The following is a 13,821-nucleotide window of genomic DNA, read 5'->3' as shown; positions in this document are numbered from 1 at the left end:
TAAACAGATGTGTTAATATAATGTTAACATACGCACTGGCCCCTTTATTAGGTACACCTTACTAGTGCAGGGTTAGACCCCTTTTTGTTTTCAGAACTGTTTTAATCCTTCGTGGCATAGATTCAACAAGGTATTGGAAATATTCCTCAGAGATTTTGGACCATTTTGACATGATTGTATCATGAAGTTGCAGATTTGTCAGCTGCACATCCATGATGCGAATCTCCCATTCCACCACATTCCAAAGGTGCTCTATTATTGAAGTCTGGTGACAGTGGAGGCCATTTGAGTACAGTGAACTCATTGTTATGTTCAAGAAACCAGTCTGAGATCATTTACGCTCTGACATGGAGCGTTTTACTGCTGGAAGTAGCCATTAGAAGTTGGGTACACTGTGGTCATGAAGCGATGGACATGGTCAGCAACAATACTTAATTATCAGCAACAATGCAAAATTGGTACTAATGGGCCCAGCGTGTCAACACCACCAGCCTGAACCGTTAATACAAGGCCAGATGGATCCATGCTTTAATGTTGTTGACGCCAAATTCTGACCCTAACATCCGAATGTCGCAGCAGAAATCGAGACTTAGACCAGGCAACGTTTTTCCAATCTTCTGTTGTCCAATTTTGGTGAGCCTGTGCGAATCGTAGCCTCAGTTTCCTGTTCCTATCTGACAGGAGTGGCACCCAGTGTGGTCTTCTGCTACTGTAATCCATCCACCACAATGTTGGACATGTTGTGCATTCAGAGATGCTCTTGGGCATACCTTGGTTGTAACAAGTGGTTATTTGATTTTCTGTTGCCCGTCTATTAAGCTCAGACCAGTCTGGCCATTGTCCTCTGACCTCTGGCATCAACAAGGTATTTGCGCCCACAGAACTCACTGGATATGTTCTCCTTTTCTGACCATTCTCTCTAAACCCTAGAGATGGTTGTGCTTGAAAATCCTAGTAGATCAGCAGTTTCTGAAATACCCAGACCAGTCTGTCTGGCACCAACAACCATGTCATGTTCAAAGTCACTTAAATCACCTTTTTTCCCCATTCTGATGCTCGGTTTGAACTACAGCAGATCGTCTTGACATGTCTACATGCCTAAATGCATTGAGTTGCTGCAATGTAATGGGCTGATTAGAAATTTTAGCTAACGAGCAGTTGGACAGGTGTACCTAATAAAGTGGCTGGTGAGTATATACTTTCTCTGTGAATTTAAGTTTTAATCTTTTACTGCAAAAGTCCATAACGTTGGATTTGCTCAGCACTATCGTCTATCAGAGCAGTTAGGACCAGAATCACAATAAGTTTGGCTAGTTTTTAAAGTAAGTCAGAATCTCACTTCCAATCTCGGTTCTAAAATTAGCTAATTTTCAGGTCGCTCGGAATTCGTAGAAGGGTTGAGTGAACTCGCTCACAGCAATTTGGTCCTTGAGATGAATTTGATGGTTCATTAACATTCACAATTCTAATTAAAAGCTAACTGTATTTTTTATAAATGCCTGCTGCTTATTGCTGGAGACTATTTTAGGTCCTGGGAGGATGCAAAAGAAATGCTCTAAAACCTGATCGGGAGGCTCACAGGAAGTCGAAGATATTTCAAAGGCGACCGAGAAAGCAAATGAGATACAAGAGAGATAAACAGAAAATGAATGAGAAAGAGCTTCAGGCAATAATGGCTCTATTGAACATCTGCTGAAGAGGCGGCCTTCGCATGTATAAATATTCTGCTCAAACACACCAGTTTTTTCCCTCTTTAATGGCGGGTCAGAAGGGTTAATGAAATAAGATCCCCTGACCATTCTGAACAGATTCGATCAAGGTCGGCTGATATCCTCCTCCTGTGGTCACTTCTAAAGTGCTCGGTGATATTATTTCAGTAACAAAATTAATTAGTTAATCATAGATTTGGGTCTCTTGGGAATATCAGGCAAACTGTTCCAGAGAGGGCAAAACAATCCCTGAAGACCACAAGACCCATTTTACTGTGTTTTCAACCCAACCTTGAACCCTCAAATGGAGATTGACACTTATCTTCATTTAATTTCAACTTAATTTAGGGCAGAAAAGTAGCAGATCAAAATAAGAAAGAGAGTTTTTAGTACATGTCAGGTATTACGGATTAAAAATACACAATCAGTTAAGGATATGAACACACGTACATTGCTAAGAGGAAAAAAGGCCTTGGTGTCTTTTTATCAAAAATCTGTAGGAAAACAATACCAGCATGGAGCATGTCAATAGCATGACAGTACAGTGAGAGTGAAGCAAAGAAAAAGACACATGGCGCCCTCTACTGCAAAACCATGAAAACACTTCTACAACCATAGTTAAGTCTGTTAACATGTTGAAATAACAGGTTTTTAGGATTACTATCAACATAATGTCTACACTTTGCAAATGGTTATACAGGGGGTTTAAAAAAAAAAAAAAAAAAAAAAGAATAGCACAACTTTGAAAACCTGTATTTAATCAAATAAATATGATGGAACATTAGGTGATTAATCAATGTGAAGGGTACTTAAAGTTCTTTTTCAGTAGAAAACAAGATCATAGATGTTCAATATGACCCCCTCCAGACACTTGAGTGACATTAACCCAAAAGTTGTGGTATTCTGTTTGAATCATCCTACGTATCCTATCAAAACCTATTAGATCTTCATTTTTTTTCTCTTGAACACAAAAGAAGATAGTTTGAAATATGCTGGTAAATGGCACTCATTTACTTTCATTGTAGTTGATTTTCCTACTATAGAAGTCAAAGGCTCCCAACAACCAGCAATCATCAAAATATCTTTTGTGCAAGAAACATGTAAAGGTTTAAAATGCTCCCATGTGAGCGGGAAACAACCAAACTGAACCAGGGAAACCAGAGAAATGCACCCTGCATCATATGAACCTTAATGCCACACCAAACATTTATGCCATTTAACTTTGTGGTCCTGGATGTTGTATGGTTTCAGTGGGTGATAGGAAGGGAAATACCCAACAGCCAATCGGTTCAAGCAGCTTCACATTTGTCCAACTGCCAGTTGTAAATATCGACATCTATCTGATAAATCCAGTTAAGGCCTCTAACATTGTTTGCTCTAGTTTCTATAGATAATAGGTCCTTCACTTAGTATGTGACCAGTATTCTTATCCACTTGATTCTTCTATATGATATGCTTTGTTAGATGCATCAGGAAGTGTCTTGTCCAATCAAGCATTTCTGTCTTTGTTTAAAAGACATTTAAACAGACAGTCTTGCTTAAAAAATGCTAAATTTGGGCTGTCAGTGATAATCTAATCAATGTCTAAAATATCCCAAAAATAGACTAGTCATCAATTACACAAAAGCAAATGAATACGCAGTTAACATTACACAGTATTTAACTGTAACATGAACTGCATTTTACGGTAAGAGGATACACTGTGTGTTACTGTATTCTAAAGTTGCATTATGAAAACTACTGCATATATTTTACTGTAAAGATATTCATACAATTTACCGTAAATACATATACAGCACAATAAATGGTGCCGCACAAGACTCGTTTTAACTTTGTGTTCCTGGATGTTATGTGGTTTCAGTGGGTCATAAGAAGGGAAATACCCAGCAACCAATCAGTTCAAGTAGCTTCACATGTGTCCACCTGCCAGAAAATATCTACATCTGTCTGATAAATTAAGTTAAGGTCCCTAACATCGTTTACTCCAGTTTCTCCTTATATATAATTGGTCCTAAACTTGATTCGTCTATATGATATGCTTTGTTAGATGTACCAGAAAGTGTCTTTTGTCCAAGCCCGCATTTTTTTTTTTTTTTAAATAAGTCTACCAGACGTCTAAAAGACATTTAAACAGACAGTCTGGCTTAAAAATAGCCAAAATTGGGCTGTCAGAGATAATTTAATCTAAGTCTAAGAATATTCCAAAAATAGACTAGTCATCAATTACACAAAAATGAATGAATACGCTGTTAAAATTAGAGTATTTGACTAATATGAGCTAAATTTCACTGTAGGAGAATATACAGTATGTTACTGTATTTTAATGTTGCATTATGAAAACTATATTTTACAGTAAAGATACATACAATTTACCGTAAATACAAAAACAGCAAGATAAAAGGTGCTGTAAATGTAAATACAGTACTTTTGCTGGAATTTATTTACAGTAAGTTAGTAGAGAACTGCTGCGAGAAGAGAACTTACTGTAGATTTTACAAGTAATTGTCAACAGTGTACAAAACATGTGAAGTCTAATTTGTCTATTTGAAGACTAGTCTGCTTTTAGGCTATTCTTAGATTTTCACAGACTGACCAATAATTTGCGGTTCATTCTGTTGTAGCAACCCCTGATAAACCAAGGACTAAGCTGAAGGATAGTGCATGATAGAGTGTGCTTGACCAGTACTAGCCTCTTTTTTAGCCAAGTCATCTATGCTTGGATGCTTATTAGAGTGCTTTCACACATGAAGATCGATTGTTTTGTTCCAAAACAGGGATTAAATTGTAACAATGTTTATTTTTGTTCTTTGTGCGGTTTGCTTTCACACGGCTAAGTTTCTAAACGGACCAAAATAGCTAAAACTAGTCATGTGCGCAGGAGCGGTCGGTAACTGGTGTATTTAGAACGGTAGCGGGCGGTCTAATAATATCGCTCCCGACTCCCGAGCAAGCATGTATGTGTGTGAATGAGAGTGTGATGCTGTGTTTAGCCTGTTTGTTGTTGTCTATGTGTGTGTGTGTGTGTGTGTGTGTGTGTATTTGTGAATGAGAGAACTTGGTGCTGTGTGTGTGTGTGTGTGTGTGTGTGTGTGTGTGTTTTTATACAGACAGCTTGTTATAGGTTGTCTGGACTCTATATAGCTGGGTGGTTTTCGGTCCCCAGTCTCGAACCGATTCAGGCGGTCTCGAATCAATTGTTTTGACCTGGATCTGAGTGTGATTGCTGGATTCACATTTGCTAAACAAACCGTGCTAACTGGGGAAACACCAGGTTCCGAAACAAAGTTTAGGTGTGAAAGCACCCTTAGACATCTATTAAACACCCAATTGCTTGGTGGGGTGAACGTGGACAATTACACTTCTAAAGAAAACAAATCTGCTCACGCTTCACTCTACTCTTTAACAAAGTTCTACAAATATACCACCATCCTAATTTTGCATTATTCACATGAAACATATAGAGGCAAAACTGTTCAACATGCAGGAAGCAGAGTGGAGGAACGTACAGTGTACATCAAATGCACTGAAGATCTGCCTCGCCTTCTCATATGGATCTTCTGCTGACATCTTCCTCCTCATGAGAGTAGCAAACGGCTCCAGTGGGACCCCTTTAAGAGCAAGAGAAAAAGAGGGTGAGGAAAAAATGCTGGGTTTATTACAAAGCTCTCGTCTGAAGTGCATGCTCTTCCTTTACATGGCAGTCATCTGAAAAAGCACTGTGTTTAAAGGAGTAATATCTTTCCCTCTCGCCTGCAGGGTAGTCATTTTTTCTCTGAGTGCTGTTATTGAGATGAAAAAGGTAGGTTGGGGAGTTCTAGACAGCATTCTCACGAAGCACCAAACATACAGAGGGAGTTTGGCGAGGGGATCTGGGTGGGCCAGGCTGACAGTGATGGCTGGAAAACTGGGGGATAAACCTCTATTGGGAAAAGCGGAAATTAATTAAGACATCCAAGGACAGGCGTGATGGCTCCACTGCACTTCGAGTCATGCCAAAACATACGCTGTAATGTGTCCTTTGAGAATCTCATGCCTAACGGACAAGTGATAAAAGATTACTACAGTATGCGAGCACAGAAAGGACTTTTTATAAACCAAGTACAGTATTTAGCATATCTGCATCACTTTCCAGAAGTTAATGTGACTTGTGGGTAACTAAAATTCACAGAATTACAATTTTCAGCGTTCTTTTGTGGAGTTGCTAAAGTTTAGCAACTTTGGTGCACACTACTCCATTTAAAAAAAATAAAAACAAAACAATCCATTTCTATAATATTTTGGACCCTAGATATAGTTGACTTTTTTTTTTCTTAAAATAATGCCGGTTTGATTAGAAAAATGACATTTTTACCATCTTCAACACATTTCATGATTTGAGGAATTGCATCTAAATGTGATTCCCATTATCTCAGCAAATGCTTGTAGTTTGTGCACAGATCAATAAAAGTATGGTTAATTAATTTTATAGTACACTGTAAAATCCAACAGTCAACTTTAACAACTGCAATGAGTAGTTAACTCAAAATGTACTGAAAGTTAATTCTACTCATGAATTCACTGTTGAAAGTAATGAGTTAATTAAATACCTCATTACTTCAACTTACAACTTAAATAGAGTAAGTTCACAGTACTCCTATAGATTAGTTTAACTCAAATGGTTTGAGTAGCCTTAACTTATTGGGTTTCAGAGTACTTAGATGGTTTGAGTTCTCTTCATTTATCGGCTTTTACTGTTCTCAAATTGCTTCATTTACTCAAATGGATTAAGTTCACAGTGCTCATTAGGATTAGATTTTGAACTTAAATGGTTTGTCGCATCCTTAACTTTTGGGGTTTTACAGTGTAGTTAAATTGATAAAAGTATAAATATGATTTTTAACCAAAAAAAATAAAATTGCAATTAAAACTCATCATTTTAAAAGTGTTTTAGGCAACAAACACAAATTTCATTTTTTGCAATGTTAAATAATTATATAAACCAAGCATTTTCTAAATAGGAGAAATGCACGTTTAAACTGTAAACATTTGTTGCCGCTTGAAATTTTGAAATTGAGTTCAATTAACCTCTCGGGTCAATTCAAATTACATCAATTAAACAATTAAAAAAAACTAGATTCAGCTTGCATAATTTTAAATTAAATTAACTTATCAAAATATGCAAAAATAACAATACAATGTTGTCATGGTTTGATTGTATAAATTGCGGAATCACATCTAAATGGTGAATAACAATAATTAAAAAAATATATAAAATGTAGTGGTTTGCATTTATAAGTATTAAAGGGCTAGTTCACAGAAATCAGTCATCAATTACTCATCCAAGTCATCAAATTTACAAACTGTTTGTTCTTTTATTAGACACAAAAGAAATTAAAGCTGCAAGCAGCAATGAAAGGGACCTTGCACCCGGGCTCACCGCCGCCAGGTGGCCTTAGGATGACAGAGAACAGTGGATAATAAAAATGAGCTAATAAATATATTTTTTTTAAATCTGAGTAAAAGATTTTCAGATTTATGCCAAACTTCCTTCTGTCAGCAGGTGGCGCTACTGACATGTCAGGACTGTTATTAAATGTGAATTTTGAGGCAGGTCAAACAATGCATGCCTGAGTTATAACAACTTCCTGTTGCATGGCGAATCGTCAAAGTTTGAGAGGCCGTCATGGACACGCCCTTCGACAAAAACTCTAGATCTTTGTAATTTAACGTCGCCAAGGCCTTTAAATGACAATACCTATTTCTGGTGTTGATCTGATGGAATCTCTAGAAGGCATTCGTTAAAGTACAACGCCTAAAATTGGCAAAAACTGCACTTTTTCAGCAGAGGAAGTTAAAAATTATATGAATTCCTGTTAGGTTTGAGATTTCGCTCCCAGAGACTTTTTTTTGTAGGTTTTGGCTTGTTCGATATGTGCGATGTTTTCGTACGGGGCTAGTCCGTCAAACGTGCAAAGGTGGTGCTGTCGAGTCATTTTGCTACACTCACTTCTAAAACCTATAACAAACGTACATTTTTACCACTTCTGGGGCGTGTGCAAAGTTTTGTGAGTTTTCAGGCATGTTTAGACCCTCAAAATCATGATTAACTCTGGAGGAAGAGGAAGAAGAAGCAGCAGCAATTTCAATAGGGCTTATGCACTGTTTCGGTGCTCGGTCCCTAAATATACTGAATAATGCTAGGGGAAAAATACAGCCATCAACTTCCATAATATTTGTACTTCCTATGGATGTCAATGGCTGCTTATTTCCCCGAAATTCTTCAGAATACCTTGTTTTGTGTTGAAAATAAAGAAATTCATAAAGAAGAAATTCATATAAGTTAAGAACCACTTGAGTATAAGAAAGAACATTTTAAAGTTTGGGGTGAATTATTGCCCAAGCAAACACCAATAAAATGAAAAAATGCAATCACATGTTTCTAAAGATGCTTTACGTTATAATTGCTGCATCTTTTATGCAACATTGAGACTTTGTTGTTTTTATGTTTGTAAAATGGATTATCAAATAAAACGTAGCACAATAACTATATATAAAAATAAACCTTGCAAATCAATGTGCAAATCAAATAACAAGCATTTATTTAAAAAATAAATAAATAAATACAAAAAAAAAGTACATTTCAATTTCAAACTTCAATGTGTTCTGGTAGATTTTAATTGGACCACATAATTAAATGACACAAGAAATATTCTTCTTATGTTCTATTATTCTATCATTTAATAAGCTATGAAATAGATATAGAAAAAATAAACTTAGACTGATCACTTTAGACCCATGTAGTGCATCAAAGGGTTAGAGAAATGATAAAGTAGCTTATATAAACACACATTACATGTATAAAGTAATTTTGTCCTCCAATAAAAATGAAACAAGAGAGACAGAACCATGGAGATTTACATACAGTATATACCAGACAGTATGTTTAGGCATCAAATAAAAAGCAAAGAGCTGTGTAGACCTGTTTAAATCCCATCTTTTTGCCTCTGTTTCCCTCCTGCCATTACAGGATGGTGGTGCAGAAAGCCAGATCAGGCCTGAGTGCCATTCACTGTGATACACAGCCCATCAGTCAAGAAAGTGTCAGCTAGGAGGTCTATACGTCCTTCCCAACCCTTTCGTAATTTGTGCCTCTCCAACATCTCCACCACTTTTGGGTCTTTACTCTTCTTTCCTCAATTGGATTTCTTCACGCCACCCTCCCTCCCTTTTTTTCTCTCACCCTCATCTCTTCTTTTTTGCGTGACTCACTGATTCTGCAGAATAGGCCACTGTCTGACTTCACATACACCAAAACGTGCAAAGTTTGCCCAGGGCTCCTCTTTAAAATATCTGGTTTGATAAGCTCCCTCTTATTCAATCAGATCACACAAGTAAACATTTTTCTTTTAATGTATCGTCATGAAAAGTAGCTAATTCGTTCAAATTTGTATCTTTTTAGGGGTGGCATTAGCCCCAAACACAATCCCTAACCTTATCACTCACTGGGGATCAGCAAACATGTACAAATGAGATCATATAAATTAATATCAGTTCAATCAAAAAGTAATAAACAGCTGTGAGAGTGCATTGTTTTTCACATCGCACTGTGTCTAAGATGGGACTGGGCAATAATACAAAAATCTTATCTCATATTCTTGTTTTTATATTTTTAGAAATATAACAAACTATTTACAAAATAATGACTGCATTTGAGAGATTACCAGTTGATGAGTGTTAAAAGAAAAATAAAGAAAAACTAAAAATTAAAAAAAAAAACCTGGCCATAACAATAGATGTGAAATAGGGCTGCATAATACTTCGTTTTAGCATCAATATTACGTTAAATCTGAGTTATAGTTGACCGAATCACTGCTATTTTTAACCATATAAAAGAAGGTTTATACTTTGCACGTGTTTTTAAGGCCTGTGACTGAGGATTTCACAAGATATTAGAATATTTGGCTACAAAAAAATGATGATGTTTGGAGGTGTAACATTGTATACATTGTAATCTGTATTTAATTCTTTATACTCATTTATTGTCTTGTGTCTAGTCCAAATATCTTTATCTAAAGCTAAAAACAAGATTATTTTACTAACCCATTGGCATATACTTTTGCTTGTTTTAAGTTAATCAACTACTTTTGACATTTCTTCAGAAGGTAAAAACAAAATGTTTTTTTTTACTTGATCTAAGAATTTTTAGATTTAGACTAGAAATAAGACGAAGCATTGTTGCATTGTGATTTTCCATTTTTTGTACCTGAATACTATTAGGACATCAAAATAACCTGTCAAATAGAGCTATTAAATCCATTTTGTGAAACAGTATTCATGTCGCAATATTTATCGCAGAAAAATAACAATGCAATATCATATTTTTCCAATATCGTGCAGTCCTATGCTAAAAAAAAATTCATTGGATTTACTAAATATTTTTATTATTTTATTTAGTAATTGCAGACAATTTACATGAGTTTAATTTAAAGTTGAACATTATTATTATTATTTTTTTTATTCAGCCCATATAAATGGTTTGCAACCACAATATGCAATTAATCCAATTAATAATAAATAAAAAATATAGTATAGTTTTTCTTTGGTTGATAAACAGAAACTAAAAGGTAAAGTTACAAATAGCGCTGTGCGATTAATTGAAACTGAATCGCAATTTGAAATGTTGGAATGCAAGAGGCTGCGATATGCATAATATAATTTCCCCCACCCAGAGCAAATGCATGACTGCAGTCTATGTGTGACAGTCTTACTAGCCAATTGAGTGAGCACACTTTTGTTCTGCTCATTCAGAATTACGTGACCGAACTATGCGAAAACCCCACAATAAAATAAACATGAAAGTGCGCACAAGTGGGATAATGGCGGGCATCAGAAGCATTAACATACAAATTAATATAAAAAAAAAAAAACAGCATGTCGGTAATATGGAAATATTTTGGTTTCTAAGTCACAGACATCGAACAAAAACAGGTAATATACAGGTAAATTTATTTAAAGGAAATACAACAGCCAGCAACTTAAAAAGCACCACAGGTGGCTATAAAGTAAATAATAAATAAACTAAAATAATAAGTAAACTAAAAGTATTGCTAGTGACACTCAATCTAGTAACTAGCAACAGCAAAGTACAATTTTAGAATTATTTGCAGATGTTACACCATATGAAAAAAACAACTTACTACTGTTTGCTCATTTTTTTTTTTAATTTGGTGAAAAATTTCCCCAAATCACACAGCCTTAGCTACAACTATAAAATCCTGCGATTTCATGAATATACTGTAGAGAAATTACCTAGATTCCAATGTGTGAAAATATGGTACAATTCCATGATATTTCAGAAATTCCATGACCAGTGGGAACTCTTAAAATTGTTTATAAACAAACGATTATTCAAAGCCTTGGCCTAGTGGTTAACTCAATTTCCCATAATGGAGGAATTTCTGAATCCACCGAATCTCACATGCTGAAGCCTATCATGCTCAAGTGCTAAAAATAGAAGCACTGGAAATCTCAATTAGGAGATAGCTAGCTGTGTGACCTTTCCTCTGTTTCCCACTTAGCTCACGAGACGAAAGAAAGCGAGATAAAGAGAAGGACAGAAGTGAGGGGGTGAGCGGGCCAGACAAGTGGCAGTAGTATTGTGAACGCACTGTGGCACTGGAGCCTTAAGTGCCCTCTTTTCAGTGCGACGAGACTGCCAAAGCGTTTCACTATAGTGAGTCTAGTCAAGCCTCCCACATCACCACCAGCAAGCCTCTCCTCCCGACCATCACTAATTTAGTAATCACATGAAATTCAAAAGAGGGGCAATTTAATTCACCATTTGCTCTGAGCAAGATTTAATGGTGGAATATTTCATCACACAAAGCATGCCACTTTAACTAGATTATCTTATGCTTTCCCACAGGGCAGCATACAAAAGCAATTTGCTTGTGGGATAAAACAAGAAACAAATTACTTACTAATCTGGGTCTTCAACCATTTAATGTCTCCCTCAAAATGTTGTTCTGCCAAACCCCCCATTTTCCTCAGTGTTTCTGTCTGTCAAAAGGGCCTGTGAAAAAATCCTGGATGCATTTCACGGCAGCATTATTTACCGCCGTTTGTCAGGATTTCATTACTGGCAATGTGTAAAAAGATTACACAGTATCTACGTCAAGCTCCTTTTCCTTTCACTTTGCCTGAGTGGTATAAAATGTGGTTTTCCACGTAGAAAAAAATAAATCAGGAGCAAAATTGTGCATATCATTTTGGACTGCACATCAGCGTGGGTTGAGTATCGTCTGCTGGAGGTAATTCGCAAAACTCTACAATACACAGCACTGTCATATCTGCAACTGTTCAGCAAACTGTGATACAGTATTGGAATTTTAGAGATATTAAATAATGATCTTACCTTTACAGTCCTTAATAGTGCCGTTCTCCATCAAGATGTTTGTCTCAGACTGTGAGAGAAAATAAAAATAATGGTTGTTACATTTTGAAATATACTGTTCAATATGCTTTTATGTTACAAATGTTTGTTTTTTCACTAACATTGGGCTTTTAAATGTACATGAAAGGGAAATACATTAAAGGGGAACTGTTAGAATCAAACAAGTGGATGCAGGGCAAAAGTGACAAGCTGCTGATAAAGGTGAAGAGTGATTTTTTGTTTTTGGTACAAATGTGTAAAAAAAAAAATCCAGCAAAAAGGTGAAAAAGGGACACAAAAAAGTATAAATAATTTACAAAAAAAATTAAATACATTAAAATATTTACAAAAAAAATAATTATAGGCTCAGCTGAATCAAAAGATCTGAAAAAACAAATCTGCCAAAACGCAATCTTCTCCACTAAATACACAATTCTCCTACAACTACCCAACCCAAGAATCTTCTTTTTTCGTTTATCGGCCATTAACTCCTTGGGAGTATTACGCCACCTACTGTACTTCTCATGCACTTGGGTGATGGATCTGTATATCGGTTTAGCTTGATTTAAAAAAGGGCCCTTCATACAAGGCGATCTCTCAAGCCTTTCCCAAGAAGGTTTATGACATTCACTGGCCTATTTGGAATATTACTGAACAGAACATTACGCTGGTCCTCATATCCATTACAGACAAAAAGTACATGTTCAGTTGTTTCAGTCACATTGCACTTGTCACACATACAGTTAAAGTCAGAATTATTAGCCCCCGTTTATTTTTCCTCTAATTGCTGTTAAATGTAGAGAAGATTAACACATTTCTATACATAATTGTTTTAATAACTCTTTTCTAACAACTGATTTACTTTATCTTTGCCATGATGACAGTAAATAATATTTTACTAGATATTTTTCAAGACACTTCTATATCGCTTAAAGTGACAATTAAAGGCTTAACTAGGTTAATTGGGTTAACTAGGCAGGTTATTAGGCAAGTTATTGTATAACGATTGTTTGTTTTGTAGACAATTAAAATATATATATAGCTTTAAGGGGCTAATAATTTTGTCCCCGATGTCATTTTAAAAATTAAAAACTGCCTTATTCTAGCCGAAATAAAACAAATAAGACTTTCTAAAGAAAAATAAATATTATCGGACATACTGTGAAAATTTCCCTGCTGTTAAACATCATTTGAAAAATATTTAAAGAAGAAGAAAAAATTTCAAAGGGGGCTAATAATTCTGACTTCAATTGTACCATTTCCATGCTTCCCCATTAATGCAAGTGTTGTATTTAATCCTGTGACCCAACTTTAGTCTTGAAATCATTTCTTCTTTCTATAGAGGTAAAGTTGGTTTTATATTCGCACATTCATTTAGAAGTCTCTATATTGTTTACCATGTTACTTTGAATATTCGATCTGAATTAGCATGCAAGTGTGACTTGAAAACAACATTAACACTGTTTATTTGACTGTGAACAATGTTGTAGTCATTTGCTGCTAATAGGATTTCGCTATGTAGAGTTTGCAAATAATACTTTTATGAAATTATATTATTAAGGGGAGAGTCTGAATGTGCGAATATAAAACCAACTTTACCTCTATCTTCTTTCTTTCAGCGTCTCATGAAATGGTTCCTTTCTTCCAACAGTTTTGCCAATATGATAATACCATCTACCACTACCAGCGTTGCCCATCTTT

The 13,821-nt window shown here is 35.7% G+C and overlaps 1 protein-coding gene across 14 annotated transcripts in view; it reads right to left on the bottom strand.

Annotated features, from left to right (window-relative positions):
- The window catches only part of efcab11 (EF-hand calcium binding domain 11), a 109,278-nt gene that overhangs the window by 88,529 nt on the left and 6,928 nt on the right, over positions 1-13,821 (bottom strand). For all 14 annotated transcript variants that reach the window (XR_012392718.1, XR_012392721.1, XR_012392720.1 and 11 more), the window contains 2 exon segments: positions 12,103-12,151; positions 5,216-5,317 (listed from right to left, as the gene is read on the bottom strand). Coding sequence is in view for 6 of the 14 variants with exons in the window: in NM_001017812.1 (NP_001017812.1) it covers positions 5,216-5,317; positions 12,103-12,151 (151 nt within the window). In the remaining 8 variants the exon portion in view is untranslated.

Source organism: Danio rerio, chromosome 17 (genome assembly GCF_049306965.1).
Source record: "Danio rerio strain Tuebingen ecotype United States chromosome 17, GRCz12tu, whole genome shotgun sequence".
Lineage (NCBI taxonomy): Eukaryota > Metazoa > Chordata > Actinopteri > Cypriniformes > Danionidae > Danio > Danio rerio.
The sequence above is the reverse complement of the archived record's forward strand: the minus strand, read 5'-3'. Positions and strand labels throughout refer to the sequence as shown.